Source organism: Oreochromis niloticus, linkage group LG18, assembly GCF_001858045.2.
Source record: "Oreochromis niloticus isolate F11D_XX linkage group LG18, O_niloticus_UMD_NMBU, whole genome shotgun sequence".
NCBI lineage: Eukaryota > Metazoa > Chordata > Actinopteri > Cichliformes > Cichlidae > Oreochromis > Oreochromis niloticus.
The window spans coordinates 20,368,884-20,391,268 of NC_031982.2; the positions used below are offsets into that span (position 1 = coordinate 20,368,884).

General features: G+C 38.8%; 1 protein-coding gene across 1 annotated transcript in view; it reads left to right on the forward strand.

The window, feature by feature from the left end:
* Window positions 1-22,385, forward strand: part of b4galt2 (UDP-Gal:betaGlcNAc beta 1,4- galactosyltransferase, polypeptide 2) — a 207,468-nt gene that overhangs the window by 15,886 nt on the left and 169,197 nt on the right. The window contains exon 2 of the mRNA XM_019348151.2: window positions 11,284-12,300. Within this exon, the coding sequence (XP_019203696.1) occupies window positions 11,955-12,300 (346 nt within the window). The 5' untranslated portion in view covers window positions 11,284-11,954. The remainder of the gene's footprint in view (window positions 1-11,283; window positions 12,301-22,385) is intronic.

The window sequence follows — 22,385 nt, forward strand, 5'->3', positions numbered from 1 at the left end:
CAAGGCATACAGCCTGAGGGCTGCACTGAGAACATCTGCTAAAGAGCTGGAGACTCATGATGCTGGGAGCGAGTGTGTATGCGCTTGTATGTCTGTGTGTGTATGTCTTTGTGAGGACCAGTGTGAACTTCAAATATTGGGAGTGAGGATTTTTTGGGCAGTACAACCTTTTTTGTGTGTTTTAAGTTTAAGACTTAGTTTTAGGTTTAAAAGTAAAGTATTTATGATGAGGAGGTGGGTCATGCATTATGTCAATAAGTTTTCCAGTACAAACTCTAAATGTGTTTATGGATGTGTGTAGTGGTGAAAAAGCTCTCTGCTGGGAAAAGAAAGTCTTATTCTTTGTTGCATTAAACCCTGTTAGAAATGATCAATGGTGATTGGACTGACGGGAAGATCAAGGCGTGTATACAATACGATCTCATATCCTTAATTTATTTGATATGTTCAGCTCAATTATGGCAAATGGATAGAAGTACAGGATGTGGAGAAGAACTGTTTCAGATGGTTTACAGTACTGTGCAAAACTCTTGATGACACCCCTCATATCTTTATATTTTTATTGTAGGAGCCAGACTTTTTTATCATGTTTAAAATGTTTTGTCTTTGTTGTTGTTTGTTTTTGTTTTGTTTTGTTTTTTCAAATTTGAAGCCACTTCACACTGACCTTTTGAATTATTCATGCAATAAAAGGCACCTCTCTAGGGATGAATCAGTGTTGTGTCTACACATAACATACATCTTACCAAACAGCCCATTTTAATTTGTATCTTTAGGCACTTTGTTACTAGCAGCCTGTTACAAAAACACATTTTTTCCCTATGTATTTGAAAATGGAAGAAAATACCAAAAGTAATTCTTGATACATCTCAGCATTGTGTGTCCCAATAAACTATCTGCAGTAGATGAACAGTGAAGAGTGAAAGTTGGGCCATCTGCTGTTCACCAAAGCCTCATCAGAAACGGTCTCAGTTGAACGGTGGCTGTCAGGAAGTCATTCGTAAGGAAGGGAAACCAGGAGAAAGGGCCAAGCAATGCCAAATTACATAAGAACTGGACTGAAAATCAGAGTCAACAGGTCAAATGGAATGATGAAACCAGATGCTTGAAATCATCACAAATATATACAGAGGACGTCAGGAGAGAGGTATAACAGCGAGTGTCTACAGCCATCTATAAAGCATGGTGGAGGCTCTGTCATGATTTTGGGCTTTGGGCCCTTCAGACAGTGGTGTTGGAGATCTTGTCAAAATTGATGGAACTGTGAAGGCAGAAAGTTATCATGAAAGTTTTATCCACCGTGAAGTGTCTGATTTGCAACTGCTTCATTTGCCTATCATGACTACAGAAAATACAGAATTCTAAATAAGTAGTGATGTTTTATTATAATAAAAATAATCATTATAGCCACTTTGATGACAAAGAAAATCTTTGCATGTGACAAAAATGGCAGTCCTCTATCTGTTGTCTGCCTCATCAGTTGGTTGAGTATATAAAATAAACTAAACAAGGCATACAGCCTGAGGCTTTAGCAGATGTTCTCAGCCTGCACTGAGAACATCTGCTAAAGAGCTTGAGACTCGTGATGCTGGACGTGTGTGTATCCGCTTGTATGTCTGTCTTTGTAAGAACCAGTGTGAACTTCAAATATTGGGAGTGAGGGTGTTTTGGGCCGTACAGTTGTTTTAGGGTTAAGACTTGGTTTTAGGTTTAAAAGTAAAGTATTTATGATGGGGTGAGAAGGTGAGTCATGCATTATATCAATAGGTTTTCTAGTACAAACTGTAAATGTGTTTATGGATGTGTGCAGTGGTGAAAAAGCTCTCTGCTGGGAAAAGAAAGTCTTATTCTTTGTTGCATTAAACTCTGTTAGAAATGATCAATGGTGATTGGACTGACGGGAAGATCAAGGCGTGTATACAATACGATCTCATATCCTTAATTTATTTGATATGTTCAGCTCAATTATGGCAAATGGATAGAAGTACAGGATGTGGAGAAGAACAATTTATTATTATAGCTTGTTTTCAGTTTTGAAGGAGCTTTTGAAAGCCTGAAGAGTTATCACTTTTGCACTACAAAAAATTGCAAGTCTCTCTCCTTGAAAGCAAAACATCAAGAAATAATGGGTAACTCGGTACTTTATCTGCCCCTGGTGGACAGCTTTTACTTACCCTAATATTTCACTCGCCATCTTTCTATCCTTCTTGAAACTTCCATATGTTTCAGCAAGTTGAACTTGTGTCCATCCTGATGTACCCTCAAGTTTGACTCTCACTGTAGCTCAGCGTTGAATACAAATTAAAATGTTCTTTTTCAAATAGTTTTTTTCCCCACGTTATCTAACAGTGAAGGTAATTCCATGTTGGATTGTGTGTTACTGCTGCACCTCTGAAACGCATCTGGTAGGAACACAGCTTGAAGCAATTAGAGGTGTGAGGAAGGCTGAGAGAACAGGTAGAAGTTGTTGCAGTGACAACAGCGATTGCATGTGTATGAAGAAGAGAACATCCAGGGGTTTTTATTATGATTATACAAAAATCATGTTGTGGTAAATTATATAAAATCACCACAATCGGGTTGTACTAGTAAAAAGTAATCTCGGTGTTGTGTTTAAATAATCCTTTTTTGTGATGGGGTGTTGTGTTTGCTATGCTTTTTTTATCTTTTATTTTTATTTAAATTGCAACATTGACTCTTTAGTTTTATTTCATAAATATTTTAAACAGTGGATTTTGATTTTCATTTGTTAACATGTCACAGAAAATTTGACATTTTGTTAATTTTTGGTAACCTACACTTACACCTGACACTGACATGCAAAGCGTAGTTAGAAAATAAGCCGTGTCAACTGCTCACTCTTGCACACACGGCCCTGTGCTGTGAGAGCACTCGGGTGAAGGACAACGAAAATTTCACTTCTCACATTTTCGAATGAAATAATTGATGTTTGAAAATAACATTCCTTTTGTCTTTTTGTGGGGAACGTGATGCATGGCTGCATTCTGGAATAACCGACAAGTCAGGATGCTTAGTTTGAAAGTGGCACGGCACAGTGAAGACAATCTGCTAAAAAGGAACAGACAAACTATCGTGTGAGTCAAAGGAAGAATTTAGATATCCTCTCATTTACACTCAAACCACTCAAACTGACATTTATCAAATCTAAACCCTGCTCTGGGACTAAGTTTGGAAAATCATCACATTTTAAATTCCCTCTGCACTTACTTTTGACCCTTCGTTCCTGAATATGGTGTAACTGAGTCTAACTTCAAACCACAAATTTCCCATCGGAGGTGACCAGTGGTTAACGGCGGAGAATAAAAAGCAGGTCTTTCCTCCAAACTTTGAATTGGTGGTTTATTGTGGCTCTCAACGTTTGGATAAAGATATTCATCTGAAACTGTGCAACAGTGATGTGATGTTTTGTTTTGAGTTATCTCTTCGCATTAAAAGCCCCCTGTTCAGTCAGAGACCATCTCTCCTTCCAGCATATGCTTGGCCTCTACTTGATGAATTATGTACCCTCACAAATTACCAGTCTTGCCACCCGTCTGGCAGCCAATTAAAATTTTAAGATACAGATGTTGTCGACATTCTGCTAGCTTTAGTTGGCACTTCATCTAAATGTGCTTTTTGATATGTGTGTGTAGTGAGTGTGTAACATTTGAAAGAGGAATCCATTACGTTAATGTGACAGAACCGGAAAATTAAAGAAGTCTAGTATCTTGAAATTCCTTTAAAGGCTGCCAACGTTAGTGTAGCCACACAGAAAGTTTTAACCTCGTCTCGTACCCATCGATACATTTTCTTCTGCTCATCCGTGTCACTGGGGCAATAGTCTAAGCAGAGCTGCCCACACCTCCCTCTCCCCAGCCACCTCTCCCTGCAGCCAAGAGACATGTTTTCCCCAGCAAGTCAGTTTGTGCCAGCATCTCCTCCAAGTTGGATATGCCTGAAACACCTCACCTAGAATGCATCCTAGTCTGATGCCCATGCCAATCGGGTCCTTTCGATGTGGAGGGATAGCGACACTACTCTGAACCCCTCCTGAGTGACCTAGCTCCTCACCCTATCTCTCGACACCCACCGTTTCTGTCTGCAGTCTCTTTTTTTGGTCACTTCCCAGAGCTGAAGCCCATAGATGAGCGAGGAACGTAGATCGACCACTTAATCAACAGTTTTGCTTTCACACTCAGCTCTCTCTTTACTACAATAGACAGGTGTCTGATATATTACAACTTAATGGCTTGACTGCCACAATCCCTGATTCATGCATATTTACTTATTTCTCTCTTTATCTTTCATTCATGTTCTTGAGTCTTCCCCGCAGCGTTTCTGTGATGACATACATTTCCAGTTACTTCATGGGTTCACATGCAGTTTGCTCTCCAGTGTGTGCCTTTCTTTTGTTTTGTATATATTCCTCTTGACTGTATACACCTCTTCTGTTTGCTATTTATTCCTGATGTCTTTACCATTTATATTTTTCTTTACTCATGTACAGTTGCCGTGGACCGCCCATAATTCCGTAGTACATGTACAATGACAATAAAGGGCTATTCTATTCTATTCTATTCTATTCTATTCTATTCTATTCTATTCTATTCTATTCTAGGCATTACTCTGGGCTATAAATGTGTACATGAATAGGTCTCTTGCAATGGCAGGCACAAAAGTGCAATAGCTAAGCTCTACAGTATTATTGAAATGTAAATTTCAGTGTTGCATGTGAAAAGATTAACAGCTGAGCATTATAATTCAGAAATTAAAACTATATATATAGTTTATAGTATAGTTTTTTCTTTTTTTAATGACTACCCACCACTGAGTTTCACATATGCATATACATGCTTGTTTTGTATACTTGCATATGTGTCCACGGAAGTGCCAGCACAAAAATATCAGCTTCAAATTATTTACCCGTTTTAAACTGTGTGGATAGGCCAAGTAAAACCAGACTTGTGATAATTAATTTACATCAGGCTTTTTGTGAATACTTTCTTTGAGTCAGGTTTCTTCTGATTCACTGCTCCTCACAAACTTAAGGTTGGAGTGGAAGGTGGGGCTACTGCTCATCTGCCTGAGATGAACATATTACTCAGGTACTTCTTTAAAGAAAGGTCAGTTGAGAGAAACATTAGCAAACAAATATGCTGATGTCTAAATGATTTAGCACCCATGAACTTTATTTTGTACCCCACGTGAGAGAAAAAGCACTCATGTGTACATTATTTACATTGATCTTTGATAAATGCTGTACAACCCGTCATCCAGAAGAAAACAGAATCTCAATCCTGGCTCCCCAAATCATACAGGTCGAAAACAAAAAGAAAACCTGTGTGAAACTGAACACTGTAGTGTACTTGTGCATACACTGCCCTTGTTATTTGAAATTTTGGACATGTATAACACAAGCATCTAACATTGTGTCAGTATATGTATATATAACATAAGCTGAAGGAAGGTAGTAGTCTGATTGGCTGCGTATACTGTATATCTAATGAAAAGCGAGTTCTGCTTTATTGTCCCCCAGTAGTTGTGGTATACCGCTCTACTGATTGATACCATAACATAGAATTCAATTTCTGTTATGAATAGGCCCTTTGGAAATGGCTGCTGTGCCTTCTGTTACTGTTGCTGCTGTTGCTGACAAGGCTTTTCAAAATACAGTTTCTAAATTGCACAATAAAGTGTTACTACCCAGGTGAAACAAGAATTCTGAGGCCTTTATATTCTGATACCAAATCATTCTTCAAACAATGAAGATTGCTGATAGATGGAAAATTCAAAGAATTTAATTTAGTGTTGAGGAACAACATAAATTTTGCTTTTTTAGCATTGAGATCTAATTTGGAACTGCATAAAGTTTGCTGAAAAGTATTAAAGGTTGTTGGAGCTGATATCTGGCGAGGCATAGTGTTAAAAGGGTAGCGTTGTACCAGTGGTCTGTATGTACGTCCATTAATCCATTTTAAATGACAACGTTCAAAGTTCAGAGAGGCTTCTTATGAAATTAGGAATAATACGAGGGTTCAAACTTTGGCCTGTAGACTTGACCAGCCAATAACTGAACCACCACCCTTTCATTTAGCAGATGACCTGCTCTACCTCCTGTCACAGCAGTGTCTTCCAGCTGTTGTTTGTTCACTTATCTTTTTAGCACCAGCCAAAGAGGGTGTTCAAAGAAAGAGAGCACGTTGTACTTGCTTTATTTAAATAACTACCACCTGACCACTTACTCCAATCATAATCATGTAGTTGTACAGTACATTACAAGATGCTATTATCATTGGTACTTATCCATCCATCCATCCATTTATTTTCTTAATCACTTGTACAATTCACGCTTGCAGATAACTGACATTAGCTGAGATATGTTTCAACCCAAACAGGTTGCCAGGTTATCATATGTGTAAAACAGAGAGACAATCATTCACACTCACATTCACAGCGACTGCCTATTTAGAATTACTAATTAACCTAACAAGCATGGCTTTGGACTGTTGGAGGAAGCATTTAAATCCCATACCTAATGCATATGATTTAGCCTGTAATTACACCAGTGAGTGGATATTGTGTTATTTTTGGAATAAAAAAAAGACTCAGGAATGTATTTGCTTTATGAGCCAGAGACAACTTATGGTACTAACATCTCTATAAACATTTTAGCAACGTCACAGCAGAGGTGTTGGAAGTTTGCCTTTGTTGAACGCATCTCTTAATCCAATAAGCTTACTGTAGCTACACCCTCTTTCAGAGATGCAGTATCATAATTAATCCACAACCCATTTAACAGTGAGTTGTACTTTCTGCAGCTTCACATAGAGATTAGTGAACCTGCTAATCTCCAGTAAGAGACAAACTGTAATAAAAACTAGCCACACTGGGCCAAACCTCAGAGAAACTAGAAGCCAGAACACTGGGTCCATGACTGGCCTACAAAAGTGCATTGACCGATCACGTGGTCATTTATCATTTTCACCTGTCCTAATCATTGTTTTCATTTCCAATCTCTTTGACCGTCTGTGGCCCATCCCCTCTTTGATTTCATTATAGCAGAATTGGTAATCTTCATATTCCCCTCCTCCTCATCTGCAGTATCATTCTCAGCCTTGAAACTTAACGGAGATGGAAACAAGCAGTTATATTCCACTTCACATATTTTAACAGCATTTCTCTGTGGGTTCCTTGGCAGACGTGATATGATCAGGGACTGTTATGAAATTTATTGCTGCTGTTAAAAAGGGAGTTTCAGGGATCCTTGAATAAACTACACAAACTACATAAAAGATCTATGTCTCTACCTTTATCTGTCTCTTCTCTCTCTGCCTGCTGCATCTCCATACTCTGAGATTTATGAGTTTTAGAGATGTAATTAATTAATTCCTGGACATCTTATTCCTCCCTAATTTACATTTACATATTAAATTGAAGGTGAGCACTTTGTCTGCCATCTATACAATCTCTGCTCCCAGAGAGAGAGATAGATAATAAGGGCTGAGTGGGAGAGACAAGCGCTAAAAAGAGGCCGAAAGACACACATTTCCTCTTTTGTTTCGCTCTGCTGACCTTTTTCAAAACAAACTTATACTTCTTTAAAGAAAAGTCAGTTGAGCGAAGTGTTAGCAAATAAATAAGCCGATGTCTCGATGGATTTAGCACCCATGGACTTTGTTTTGTACCCCACAAGAGAGCAACAGCAGTGATGTGTACGCTATCTACATTGATCTTTGATAAATGCTGTGCAGCCGGTCATCCAAGGGAAAACTGAATCTCAGTCCTGTCGATTTATTTCTTTTGTTTTGCTGCTGCTGATTTTCAGTAGCGCTACACTTGACTCTCAAATGCTTTAATACCTGCTCGACACCAGTGGCAACCTTTTTGTCCCTGGGCTCTGCAGCTGAAGCAGAAAATGGGGCAAAAACTCTTCAGTCTGTCTGACTGATTATCTGTCTGACTGCCTGACTGCATGTTTGAAAAATTTACCCCGATACATTACGTGCCAGCCTGTTTAGCCACTGAAGAGCAGCACGACTGGGAACTAAATCCTAGCTCGCACAAGCATTATGGTGTGACTGACATGCAGTGTCCGGGTCCTTCGGTCAGCAGAAATCCATCTCATTAACTGGCAAGTTGCGCACACTCACACATTCGCAGACACATCATTCACACACGCACCCTCGAGGCTCGGTCTTGGCAGTTTTAACACTGCTGCCCACAGACAAAAGGCAGCCAGCTTTCGGACAGGCCACGACTATCAGCTCAGTCACCCAACATGTGTTGAAATTTATTACATTTTGCCTCAAGAGTCAGCATCAGAACGCAGAGTAAAGCAGATGGTACAGCATCGTACCCAAAAGCCTGGAAACTTTGTCAGTTGGACAGGTCATTATTTGAACATTTCTGGCTGTAAAAGTTTTTCTTGTAGAAAGTTAGAGATCTTTCTTTTTCTTCCATTTTATAGAAAGAGAAAACAGTAGAATTCAAAAGAATACAAACATAAAACTCAACAAAATTGGATCCTGTTTTAAAGCCAATCTCAGGATGCAATATATTCCTACTGCTGAATTCAGCAGACCATTTAAGGGGGCCACAAAGGACAAAACAAGTTAGGTATAGTTTTTAAAACATAGTGGGGTTTAGCCAATGCTACAATAAAATAGTATGTATAAAATTGTACGTCTTTTGCCTCACAAAGCTCTAAATATCCTATGGAAGTGTGGGAGGAGTGAATAACATACAGCTACCTAACTGCTAAAATACACACTTAAAAATGATTCTTGGCCCTCGTAAACATGAACCGATAATTTGAGTAAAATGTTACTTAAATATATCAAATCAAAAGCTTATTTATCCAAATATTTAATCAGTAAAATATACTTGGTATAAGCTTACCAATCAAATATATTACATTTGATTCCATTTAATGTAACATTTTAATTTGTACTTACGTAAAAAAAAGTTGTTTTTTTTACATGTCATCAAAGTACTGTTTAGGGAAACATAAACATTTATGGGAGTGCAGACTTGTCTGTTTGGATTGAAGCCTTTTTCCAGGAAAGGGTTTTCCTCTTAAGGTCTTTATACACAAGTCATATCATTCAGAGAAACCATTTTGCCTCCCCTGCCTGCCGCCGCATGGATTTTTTACTAGCCATGTGTGCATTCGTCACAGCGTGAAGTGCTCCAACCTCAGCTGAAGTTTGACTGGACAAATTACTGAGTGCTGCACTGTGCTCTGCTTAGTGCAAGCCATTGGAAATAATGGCTTTCAGAGCACAGCAGTGCCTTTGTCATTTCCTGTCTGAAAGCCTCATTAGACTTGAAAGGATTAGTTGCTCAATCAAGAGAAACTCAGTCAGATATGCTGATAATTAATAATTCAAGTAGTTTCGCTTGTAAAAAATGACAACTCATTTGCAAACTGAGAACTTTAGATGTTTTTTTTTTATTATTTAATGTTAAGTTAATGCCCCTGAGTTATTGTTCAGCCGAAAGAGAATTTCCAAAAGCCATCTTGTGCCTTTGGAAATCACTGTGGTCATTTTTTATTAGAATCATTTGATGACATTTCAATGACCAGTTAGTCACCTTGAATGAAATTGCCGGATTTAAGTTCTGATTTAAACCAATATGCATCTGAGTAAGTAATGACCTGTTTTTAATGCCACATGTAAGTTTTACACAGGTTTCTACACTTACTGGAAACTAGTAGGAACACCAGTTCTGGTTTGGACTCCCTATTGCCAGTGCAAAATGTAAGCATCAGCCCATCTGCTTTAATGTTTGATGTGTTGTGTGTTCAGAGATGTTCTCCTGCAGGGTTGTAACAATTATTTGAGGTATTCTTTGCTTCCTATCAGCTCAAAGCAGTCTTGCCATTCTCTCTGCACCCTTGTATCAACAAGGCATTTTTGCCAAGAGAACTACCAGTCACTGGATATATTCTCTTTTTATTCTCATTTTTCAAAATGTCTATCTACCAAAGTGGTACCTGAGTGTATACGTTGACATATATGGTCGCCTGGACTTATTTTGTAATTTTGGCTCTGAAATGACAAAGTAATTCTCATCTTTCAGGAACCATTTGAAATTTCTCCCTAGCCCAAAATGGTTGAGGAGCTGGTAATGTGAAGTGCACATGGTAAAATCTAATTGGAGCTTTGTTTCTGTGTCCAGTCAGCAGTGTGCTGTGAATGCTTTGTGCTACAGTAATGCTTATCTTCTCTTCTTTACAAAACCTTTTTGTCTTTAGCACAGATGCTAACATAGTTACGGCCATTTAAAGAGCACTTGTAAAACGAGCCCGCCGGACAGATAATTAAAAAAAGCAAAATTCCCATTTCTTTAAGTGACGTCTTCACTTAAAGATGGTCTTGCTTTCGCTTGTATTTGAAGACAGAGTTGTTAGGACAACAATAATTTTTCCAGGTATGCAAAACCTCCTCTGATTGTCTAGTGTGCCTGTCTTTTTAACCTGTAGAGAAACTATGAGCTGATATTCACTCAGAATACCAGCATTCATAAACAGATATCTATTACTGCCTCTGTGTTTCCCTCGAATTCTTTTTCTTTTCATCAGAAAGTCTCGTGCCTTTCAGGGTTTTTATCATCATCTTCAACCTCATCTCCTCCTTTTCTCTCATTGATTGGAAAAGCTATAAACCTTCAGTACGATTTGCCTTTGGGAATGCTCTAAGTGCTCCCTCTCTCTCTCTCTCTCTCTCTCTCTCCTTTTGCTCGCATGTTCATTGCATTGTGTATTCCCACTTGCCTTCTCATTCTATCATAAATGCTTTTTAAATCACTTGACTGGAAAATTGACTTGGCATGTCAATTTGGCTGAACCGCCCCAGTCAAGGCTCGGTGTTTGTTTGCGCCTGTAGATGCTTTTATTGTTGATTCCGTTTTTGCCAAATCCTCATGTGTACTTCTTTCTCTGGAGAGAGAGAACTCCTAAATTTATTTCACTGCTATTAAACCAGGCATTTCAAATACGAACAAGGTCACAGAATACTGCAAATGCCAGTGGAAGATCGATGATGCCCAGTTTGATTTTATGCAGCGAAAAGTCACTGCACGGAGTCGAAATGCACAGCTTCAATTAATAACACTTCACCTGTTCCTGTTTAAATAAGAAGCCAAAATATTAATGTTATTTAACAGCACAAAGCCATTATTTTAATGAAAAAAAAGATTTATTAGTGTAATTAAAACAAACTTCAGATGATTTGGCTTCATCCTAAAGTATCTCTTTCTTATCTAACTTCTATCTTCCAGGTCGCTGAGGCTTTCCACATTTAACGCTGCCAGACTAAAGAGGACCGTGTTCACCATCCAACAGACATGTGAGAAGAGATCAACCCAACAGACATGTCAGCTGACGCTTTACACTTTTCTTCTTTACACTGATGAACGTCTGTGCCATCACTGGTATCGGCACTTATTTAGAGGTTTGCAGCACTAGCTACTGAAGTGGACTGCCTTTTAATTCTGGCATCAGCCATAGTTTGATATTTTGATGATGGCCAACTAAACCCTTTACCACATTTCCATATGAGTATGTTCACAAAACCACCTTATTTTATAGTTTAAATTGATCTTATCCATGCTTTTCACCAGGATCAAGGAGTGCTGTGATAAATAGAAACTATAGCATTTAGTCCTTTTTGTCATGCAGGGAATCTCAGGACGCGCCAGAAACAAGCTGGCAGATCACATTTTGGGAAAAGCAGGCGTAGGTGATGGTGTACCTTGCCCCTTCTCATCAGTAATCCCATGACCCCTGCTGAAGTCAGATAGTTGAGTATGAACTAACCACATGTCCTCATCAGAGATCTAACAGTAGCCTGATTTTACCCACATGTCCGTCGGGATGAGCGCATGCCCCTAACCTGGCCACGTCAGCGTTGTCGTGGCTGGCCGTCGCAGGACGGTCGTCTTCCTCTGCCATGACCCGGCTGATGTTGGGCCGGACTCTGGAGCGCATCTGTAAAGGCGTGCTGCTGCTCTGCCTGCTCCATTTCCTCATCATGATGATCCTGTACTTCGATGTGTACTCGCAGCGCTTCGACCTCTTCAGTCGCTTTAACAATGGCCGCAACGGATCCAGGAGCAATGTTAGTGGGGCAGGGAGCGGACATCATTATTACTATTACAACCTCTCCAGGCCCAACACCACATTAGCCAGCTACCTGGCCACAGGCGAGCAGCTGGTGCCAAGTGTGCAGCCGGAGAACACTCAGACACCGTCTCCCAAACCACTGCCACCGTGTCCTGAAAACCCGCCTGGCCTTGGTGAGTAATAATGTCCCAGACTTCTCCTCTGCTTCCCTCGCTTTTTTCCAATTCTTTTGTAGTTACAATAACATAATGAGTTGTTTTCACACACACACACACACACACACACACACACACACACACACACACAGATGTTTGAGAAAGAAGGACAAATGTGAATTGATAGACAGAGCGAGAGAGACCCTTAATATGTTTTCAGTTTTTCTGCGTAGTCGCTCCTCACATGTGCATTATGTACAAACACGTAGATTTTTTGTCTTTATTGTCAAGCTGTTGGTGGTGACTTTAAATATGGTGGAGCTATCTGGGAGAAATTTCACAGTTGCCTTTAACAAAAATGTGGCATTTAAAACAACATTCCTGTCTGTATATCGTGTTTGTCTGTGACACTTCCTCTTGGGAGACGAAACCATGGGATCTGACGCAGCGGTCTGCCGATTCTACTTTATCTGGTCTGTCTTTGTCATGTAGCCAGCAAGCTAACTGTAGATAGACAGGATTCTGCATATATCAGGGGGATGTCTTGTGAAAACAGCGATGACACGAACAGATGTGAAGCAGACGTCTGTGTGCATCTCTGTTTGATCTGACTTTTAATGCAAAATGAATCTTTTGAAGATGTGAATTTTTTGGCTGAGAACAAGAAAGATTTCATGATCATATTTTCTAGGAGAAGCTTTTCCCTTGTAACTCCTGCTTTTAATATAATATGTGTGGACTAGCATTTAGCCTTTGTTATGCTTGCACTGTACTCTTTAGTTCCTATTACAACTCACTTTAGCTCAAGTCAGATCTAAGTTACGGTGTACACAAGTTTGAGGTTTAATTTTCTGCTTTTACAGTTCTTTCTCATTTAGCTTTTTCTCATAATACATAGTTTATTTATTTATTCTTCATCCAGTTTGCTTGCACTGTATACTGAGTAATTGTATAACTAAACCAGGAGGATTTGCACATCATTCATTAGAGTAATGTTAGATGCAGATGTAGTTAGATTAGCCTTCGATCGGAGCTTAAAGCTGTGTAGGTTCTACTTTATATTCTGTAAATAAATGCATCTCCAATTAGCAAAAGAGCAAGTGTAACCATAATTTTGTTTTTCTGGGTCAGTCTGCAACATAAAATGGATTTAATGTCAACAATTTACAATGTGGTATTTCAACCTTATAGACTCACAGTGGAGCTATTAACGGAGATTCATGCAGTGAGACACGTGAGCTGACTTCTGCACAAACACACAGCAGCACAGATGAAAGCGGAGGGTGCAGGATCAGTTTTAAAAGAGTCCTGCATTTTTTTAGTTGTTTAGTGTTCTTAGTGTTATAATAGAAATGTTAATATAATATATAAAGTAGTAATGTTTCTTGTAAGGCAAATGTGGGCTCATCATCCTGAAACTTAAAAAAATGGAAAGTCTCTATCTTAACATTATTTTAACCCCATTTACTCAACCTAGTTAGTTAGTAGCTTTGGTTTCTTATGGCTCAGTCACAGTAGAGTTAAAACAGAGGGGCGGGCTCCTTGTGAGAACAAATTACTGTTTGCCTGGTGGTTGCATTAAATGTTTCTGCTGTCAAATACTAAATGCAAGTACTTGTAGTGATTGCACAAGTGGTGGGAGGTAACCAGTCACATAACAACTGTGGTCTGGTGACTGGTCGGACTGTCTGCAGTCATTTTCAGACAGGTTGTGTAAGGTTTGCAAATGTATTTCTATAAATATCAACAGGTTGCCAGCACTTTGCAGTTGATCTGAATCAGTGTGAACCGATGTGCACAACTGTAGAGGACTCGACTGAACTTGTTGCCAACTATCTGTCATTTTGTAGTTGAATCTCTATGAAATGTGAATTTCTGTGTATGTACATAGCAAGTGGTTTGCTACAGCCACAGACTTGTAATTTGCGCTGATTTTTCATGGTTAATTGCTACCTTGATGCCGTTTAAATGCAAACTGATAGCAGACTGACTCTATCTTATTTCCATTTTATCGCCACGTTGCCACACTAAAGTCAGTTTAAGGACTCATTATCTCCATTTTTAAAGCAGTTAATTCAAAGCTAACATGAGACCTTCATTGAAAACATGGTTATAGTAATTTTTGTCATGTTGAGATCATAAACCGCTGTTTTCTCTAGTGTAACTGCAGAATTATCCATCTAAGAAAAACAGAATTTAAAAGTTAAAAAAAGAAAACTGAAACTCAGTGAAGAGATCGTCTGACGGGAAGACGGCGTCTTGGTTCCCAGCCTTCTGACTTGCATATCAGTGAATTCAGTTTAGAGCCAGTATGTTTTTTAGGAGACTGGCCGGGTTGCCCTGTGAATGCACCGTGGGACTGTAAACAGTGTGGACTTTGTAAGACTTCCCATCGTCAGCAAAAAGATTTTAAGACACACATGCACACACACGGAAGCAGTAACGCTTAGACGAATAACTTTGGGAATAGGTGGAAAATTTTCGATATGTATGTAAAACAAGCTGCACACAGGGCACCTTCACTTGCTTACACACACATATCATCATTATGTATCCACCCAACAAATCTGAGGTCGATAGAGTCACACTAAGCCTGGGGTTCACTAAATCCATAATTACATAGTGGCCACACACTTACTTCACACCCACATGCAGACACACACACACACACCCTTTCTGTCATGAATACTTACTGATAAATAGAGCTCAGGAAGGAACTCCGACTGTCATTATTTCACATTAGCTAAAGAAGGCTTGACCTGCAATCTGAGTGCTGCTTATCTCAGAGTCAAAACAAAAACTGCTATTAGGCTCAGCTCTGTTTGAATATTTACTTTAAAGTCCCTTTCCTGTCAAAAAGAGTAGAAGGACTAATTGTTGTGCTGGTTGTTGGATGTTTGTTCTTCACTATCCAGTTTCATACGGCAACGTTTCTTTAAAATCATCATCATCAGAAAGAAAACTTTCATTGTGCTGAAAGTCAGTCTCAGTTTAAGTGCGTTAATGTGTCTTTTTTGTGGTTTCTTTTCTTTCTTTGCATATTTGTTACACTTACTTGTTTTTGATCGTCAGCCTCTATCCTCTATCATTCTCTGTATTATTGTTGGGTCTTCACCTTACAATATAAAGGGCCTTGAGGCAACTGTTGTTGGGATTTGATGCTATATAAATTAGATTTAATTGAAATCAACCACATTTTAAGTTTAAATATAAGTTTAAAAAAGCTATGATCTGAAATACATCACTGTGACAAATATTCAAAAAAGAGAAATCAGGAAGTGGGTCAACACTTTTTTGCAGCACTCTGTTCATACAGTAAGAACAGACTTTTCCAGCAGTTTTTAAGTTTTTATATGAGAATCTTCTTTTCTTCATAGTTCAGTGAGGGAGAAAGAGTAGGTGGACTTTTTAAATATTTACCCTGAAATGAAAATGTGTTATTTGATATTACTCTTTTAAACTTGCTGTCTTTCATGTGGTTTAAGTTAAGCCTGCAGTTCAGAGAAAGGTAAAAAAAAGTTTACTTTTTGTTCTAAACTTTGAATGGAAGCAGTTGGTTTCCACTTTATGCAAACTCTTTATTTTTAATTCTGTTTGTAATCGATGTTTGTCTTTATCAGGTGTATATTTATTGTAATTACAAGTTAAGCATTGAGAGTTTTAGACTATGCACATAGTCACAACGCAAAAATTAACATTGAACAGTGACTAAATGTGTAGAGACAGTTTAATTAGTGAATTATGTCACTTTTAATTAGTGCCGGATCGCACCCTTTTCTTCCAGGAAACATTGGAGGTGATAGTTTGGATTATTTTGTCCTCCATTTCAAAGTATTGCCCTAAATCCCGAGTTGCTGCAGCCACACAATCCTGAAAATGAAGTTAATATACAACATTGTATATTTATATTTCTTTTGTTAAAAAACCTCAAAACATCTTCTGGTGAAATAAAAAAACACGTCTCTTTTTCTTTCCCACCTGTTCCATTTGTAAATGAGCTTAGTAAACTTAATCCCTCGTGAACAGTGGGGGGTGGGGGAGTGAACATCTTTCTCTTTTTTTCACTGATTGCTTTTCTCATTTGATAATGAGGTTTGTAACGTGCTTTGAAATTGGGAGTGAGAGATAAAGCTGTCAGGCTGATTTGTCTGAAGCTGAGGTTTGCTGATTCCATTATTTGGCCTGGAATTGGCTGTCACTGACACTGGATTTGGCATTCATACCAGGCACAGGTGTACTCTTGTAGCTTATCTCTGCCTTTTCTCAGTGATGAAGTGGCTGCCTTGGGGCTGTAATGAGCAGGAAGGCATAGAAAGACTGAGTGAGTCTGTTTTTCAGTCACAGGTGCACAGAAAGCGTGAGAGTGATCTAATGGATGGCGGTATGATGGTTTGTATGAAGTACGACAGAAAGAGAGGCGGGATGGACTGAAGGAAGGAACAGCAGGTGGAGAGGTGAGGGGGTGTAGAGCGAGAAAGGGAGATGTTGGACAGAGGTATACACACACACACACACACACACAAACTCACATAGAAAGTGAGTGAAAGGGGGGAGAAACAAACAAGCAAGTCCTTGGCTGTCCCACAACACCAGCTGACAGGTGCTGCCTGTATGAGTGGCTAGCATCCACAGTTTATATCCTGAATGTGTGCATTTCTGTTTGTGGCCGTGTGTTTGTGTTTATTAGGGTTTAGCTGACTTGTGGATTTGCAAACCACCAGTTCCTTATGAAAATTCTTATATAGATATTAAGAAAATGCAGATTAAGGAGTTCACGTTTGTCACTTAAATGCAATTTCTCTGTAAAGATGAAGAAAAAATATGTGGATATAATATGAAAATCAAAACACTGTTTTTTAGTTCACATGTAATGTTTTTGGTTGTGAGTGTAAGTGAGGGTTGATGGTGAGCTCACTTTGATTCTTGTCTGTATTATTTTAGGATCTTTACGTTACCTTAAAGCACCTTGAGATGACTGTTGTGATTTGGCACAAAAAACAAGTCAGTCAGGTTTTTGTACAACATGTACGCTACTTGGCCCACTGATGCCTGGTCTGTTATTTGAGCCTGTTGCTATGTGGTAACTATGCAATTTGATAACATCATGTTATGCACATGTCATGTTGCTGTCAGGATATTAAAGTGACACTATCTCACTATACGTGTTACAGGTGACTAAATCCTAAAGTCTCTGGTAATTGGCGAGAATTTCAATAGACTGAAATATGACATCTGACAAATTAGTAGGAGTTAACCTGAAACTTGGAGGCTGTATGTAAGTGATGGTTGTGTAAATGAGGATGAATCTATTTACACTAAATGCATTTTTTAAATTTGTAATTATGATGTTTTTTATAATAACAAAATTTAATAATAAATTAATCTTTTTATTTATATTTAAGATAGCTTTATGGTCTTGTGCCGTATTTAGTTTTCTATTTTTACTGCTTTTCAATGCTCTTCTCTTCTTATTTATCTCAGTTTCGCCACTGATCTTTTTCTGCTGCTTCTTCTTGATTATTTGATGAGAGACTAGCCTCAGATTAAAAATAGGTGTCTTTTCGCTGCATATTGATATGCACTGTCACGTTTTTAGTTTTGATTTGTGGGTTTTAAATTCCATATGCATTTTTCTTTGTGCACAAGTTAAGTTCAGACAAGTTCATGTATGTGAATTCTCCTCACGTCTCTGCATTTATTGTCCCACGTACAAGACATGAGGATGCTTGAGCACACACCCAGACCACACACACACATGCACTGAGAGCTCAGTGGGAGGTTAAAAGCTATTTCCCAGGCCTTGTTTTAATTGGATGCTGCATTGGGTTTTTTCAATCAAATGTAATTAGCAGGAATTAGCCATCTACTTCTGCATCGTGCAGAACTGCAGTTGATCCAAAACAGGATGCACCTGAGTTGCAGTTGTCCACCAAGACATAAATACTAAAGTCACTAAAATCTTCACTGTTAGCATCATAAACGAACAAATACAGACATTTCACTATGTCTTCCTGGAGGTAGGTGATTTAGTATTGAATGGCATGCCAGAATTGTAGTGGTATTGCCTAGCAACGGGTTTCTGGATATTGGTCAGACCATTAAGAACGGTGGATCAAGGACATTGGTACCAATACTTGCTACGTTTAATCAGTGTATGTGAGTTTAATTAATAGTTCTTTCATTTTCTTCCACAGTTTTCTTAGTTTCTCCTCATTTTTGTTCTATTTTAATGGTTTAGGTTATGTCATTAAGTTTTAATGTTTGTTTTTGTTCTTATTTATGCATTATGTTGTCAAAAGACCTGTTCTTTCTTCTTTAAATGCTTTGTGTTTCTCTACATTGTAATTTCCACATCTGTCTGATGCTACTTTTTTCAGTTTTTACTTGTCACATGACTAAAAAACCTATTTAAAAATTGAGAAAATATATTACTTTGTTAAGAATTTTTATACTTCTTTGTCCTGGATGTTGCCAGACAGCAGGAAAAGAGAAAGACCCCAGAGATGAGTCATGGATGTAGCTAAGGAAGACAAGCAGAGGGTTGGTGTGACAGAAGAGGAATAGTGTGAGATTAAGGCAGGTGGTCCACTGTGGCAACCGCTAAAGGGAGCAGCTGAAAGAGAAGACGTAGGTTAGCTCATTTACCTCATCTTAGTGTCTACAAGTACAGGGGGTTGCTCTATTTGATTTGCAAGTTAGTGCAAAAAAAGCTGTGAATCACTGAGCTGCTTAGTGTAAAAAGACTAATGTAAAAGTGTTAAATATAAGCAGAAATCCTATCTTGGACAATTGTATTTGATTCATTTAGTTGCTGTCCGAAGGCTGGGACAAGGATCGTCTAACTGAGACCTTTTCTTTATATATTCTGCATCTGAATAGGATGATTCTTTGATGCATCGTAGCTGAAGAGTTTTGGGCATATCCTACGTAGAGGAGGCTGTGGGACAGACACACTGGAGAGATTCTCAGCTGACTTGGGAATGCCTTGGTCTCTGGATGATTTGGAGGAGAGGCTGGGGAGAGGATAGTTAGTGCATATCTGCTTAGACTGCTGCCCCAGCAACCTGGATAAGAGCGGATGGATGGATGGATTACTCACATTAACATATAACCCTCTGAAGTTCTTTGTTCAATTTACCCCATCAAAATGAAATAAATGTCAAATGTTTTCCATTTGCTTTGTAAATAACAATTATTAAACAGCCTCAGGAAAGAACATGTTATTGCCTATTATATTCATACTGATTCATTTTTGAATGGTGAGATGTGATCTGTACAACAAAAGGCTGGATCACTAGATCTGCTGATAACACAGAAAAATGCAGAAATTGAAGATTTTTCCATTCAAATTCTTGAGCACCAACCCAAACATCAAGTTAAAAATTCAATTGAGACACCATATTAATTTGTGAAAAAAAGTTAGGGTTAGGTAACCCACATCAGACCTCTGCTGTGGTCATAGGAATGCCACCACCTTTGTACCGAGTGTCTGCTCCCTCTACAGAAGAGAGATTCAGGAGATCCTTGGAGTATTCCTTCCACTGGCCAACTATATCACACTGAGGTCAACAGCCCACTATGCCCACGACTCTTTACTCTGCAGCACAGCTACAGACACTCTACAGAGAACATAGCTTAAATGAGATGGAATTGTATATGTCATTTGAAACACTGATTAGATGAATTCTGGTTACATCCAGCGGAGAGTGCTTATATGTGTTTGTATGCATGAAATAAAACAGATAGAAAATATAGATAGAACCTTATAAGGACTATTGAACATGCAAAAATGCACAATCAAGCATATTTATAATAACTGACAAGCTCAAACTGTTTGCAGAAACAAATACATTTGTACATTATGCAGACCCCCTTTCCCACTTCTGAACCACAAATGCTTATTTTATTCATAGTCAGCGAGTAATTTCAGCAGAATGACATGTCCCTTGTAACTTTGACTTATGTATGTCCACTGTGGGGAAAGCCCATCAGGCAGGCTTGAATAATTTTTCACCCTCCCTCATTTTTTTAAAGCCAGGTTTGAATCCAGGGAGGTCCTTATGCCCTTACCTTCCTGCTGCTCAGTGAACAGTGGGTTTGTAGCACAGCATGTTTTATTACCTTTCTCCTACATTTTTAATGGAGGGTTTAAATAGAAATGCTTAGGTTTAGAACAATGCCCTGTGTTAGCACAGTCAGTGGAGCTCTGGAAACATACATTATGTTTTTTAAGTAAACCTTGCAGGGAGACAAAATTCTTTTATACTAGACAATTTGATCTGACCTGTGAGGCAAATAAAAGATATGAAAGAACCCATGAAATGAATAATTCTCCACACGTCATCATCCTTTGGATTAAAAGGAAGAGGAAATAATAGACTCAAAGTTCCTTCTGATTGGTCGTTCTTGGCTGTTCACATGTTTATGTTAAGGTGACTGTAACATCATGTTTGGATGAGTGATAGAGACTACACAGAAAAGAACTGTAGATGGTGAATGTGACACTTTGGAAGATTTTTGTTTTTTTCTTAAGTAAAACCAATGTGCAGTGTTTGTGGGGATGAAGTTGCAGTGAAGTCATGGGATGATTAGGATTCTGTAGATGCTGATATCTGTACTGATTTTGTGTATTGATTAGAGGTTACCAGTCCAGCTTTTTCCCTTTCTTATCTGGATTTGACCTGCAGTACACAATCATTCCTTAATGTCTGTTCAATTTCAGACGTAAGGCCATTATACACCAAAAGCATTGGGTAAAACCAACACATTTTCCTGAATTTTCCAAGTTTGAGCTTGACGTGTACCCTATAAAAAACCAATTGAGTTGTGTTATTGCAAAAAATTTGTCCTCGTATAATGCACTGTGAAAAAAATGGAGTTTACATCAAGCAATAATGAACTGGTGTCTGATTTTACTAAACCAAAAAAGGAAGAAACAGAGATTCTGAGTCCATCCCATTCAAGAGAAAACAGCAGCAAGGAGAATTTTATGGTTTGATCCAGGAGTTGAAGGTGTATCATGATTGCTTTCGTGCATATTTTAAAATGTCAGTTGGGCAGTTTACGGTCTTGTTGGAAGAACTGGGACCATATCTGAAGAAGCAGAGAAACCATTTCAGAGAGCCAATTGCGAGCCGTTCTGTGACACAACAACAATCAAATGTTCCGCCATGTTGGACGCTTTAATTGTGCTCCGCTACAATCTGAAAAAATAAATCTCGTAAATTCGTCCTGCATAAATATGGATTCAGTGTGAACAGCTGCATTAATAGGAGAAAAAGGGGAGTCAGAAAAAGATTTTTAACAAATGTAATATTTGCATAGATTTTACACATCTGGTGTGTAAAGGCCTTTATTGTGACGCTGGCGATTGGATAACTTGTTTTAAGCTTTAAAAATTTAGAGTTAACAGCCATGTGGTGTTCCTCTGCTTTTCCCTGTCATTTCTCCTTATTAAGGGATTGATAATGTTATGACGTTGCTACACTGAACACTTCTAGATTTATTTTTGTAACACTAGCAAGAGTTGCCTCGAGGTTAAGACTGTTTCTTGTGGTCGTTGGGTTGTTTTTCTTTTTTCCTCTGGTCTGTTAATAATAATGCATTGGATTTATATAGCGCTTTTCAAGGCACCCAAAGCGCTTCACAATGACACTATTCATTCACTCTCACATTCACACACTGGTGGAGGCAAGCTACAGTTGTAGCCACAGCTGCCCTGGGGCAGACTGACAGAAGCGAGGCTGCCATATCACGCCATCGGCCCCTCTGGCCAACACCAGTAGGGTAAAGTGTCTTGCCCAAGGACACAACGACCAGGACAGAGAGGCCGGGGATCGAACCGGTGACCTTCCGGTTACAGGTGCCCTTCCCAACCCCCTGAGCCACGTGGCCCATCACCACTGCTGTTCCATCAGCATTGGATCTATAAGGCTGCACAGAAGCCCGTGTACCACCTGCTTTCGTACAGTGGTCTAAAAAGCTGCAGAATTTTATTACATTTTTCTTGTATTTTTCTTGAGTCACATGATTCGTTGCGTTTGGATGGTTTGTTGAATTTTTATGCAGCAAGAGATTCTGATAGGGAAATTATTTTTGTTTGT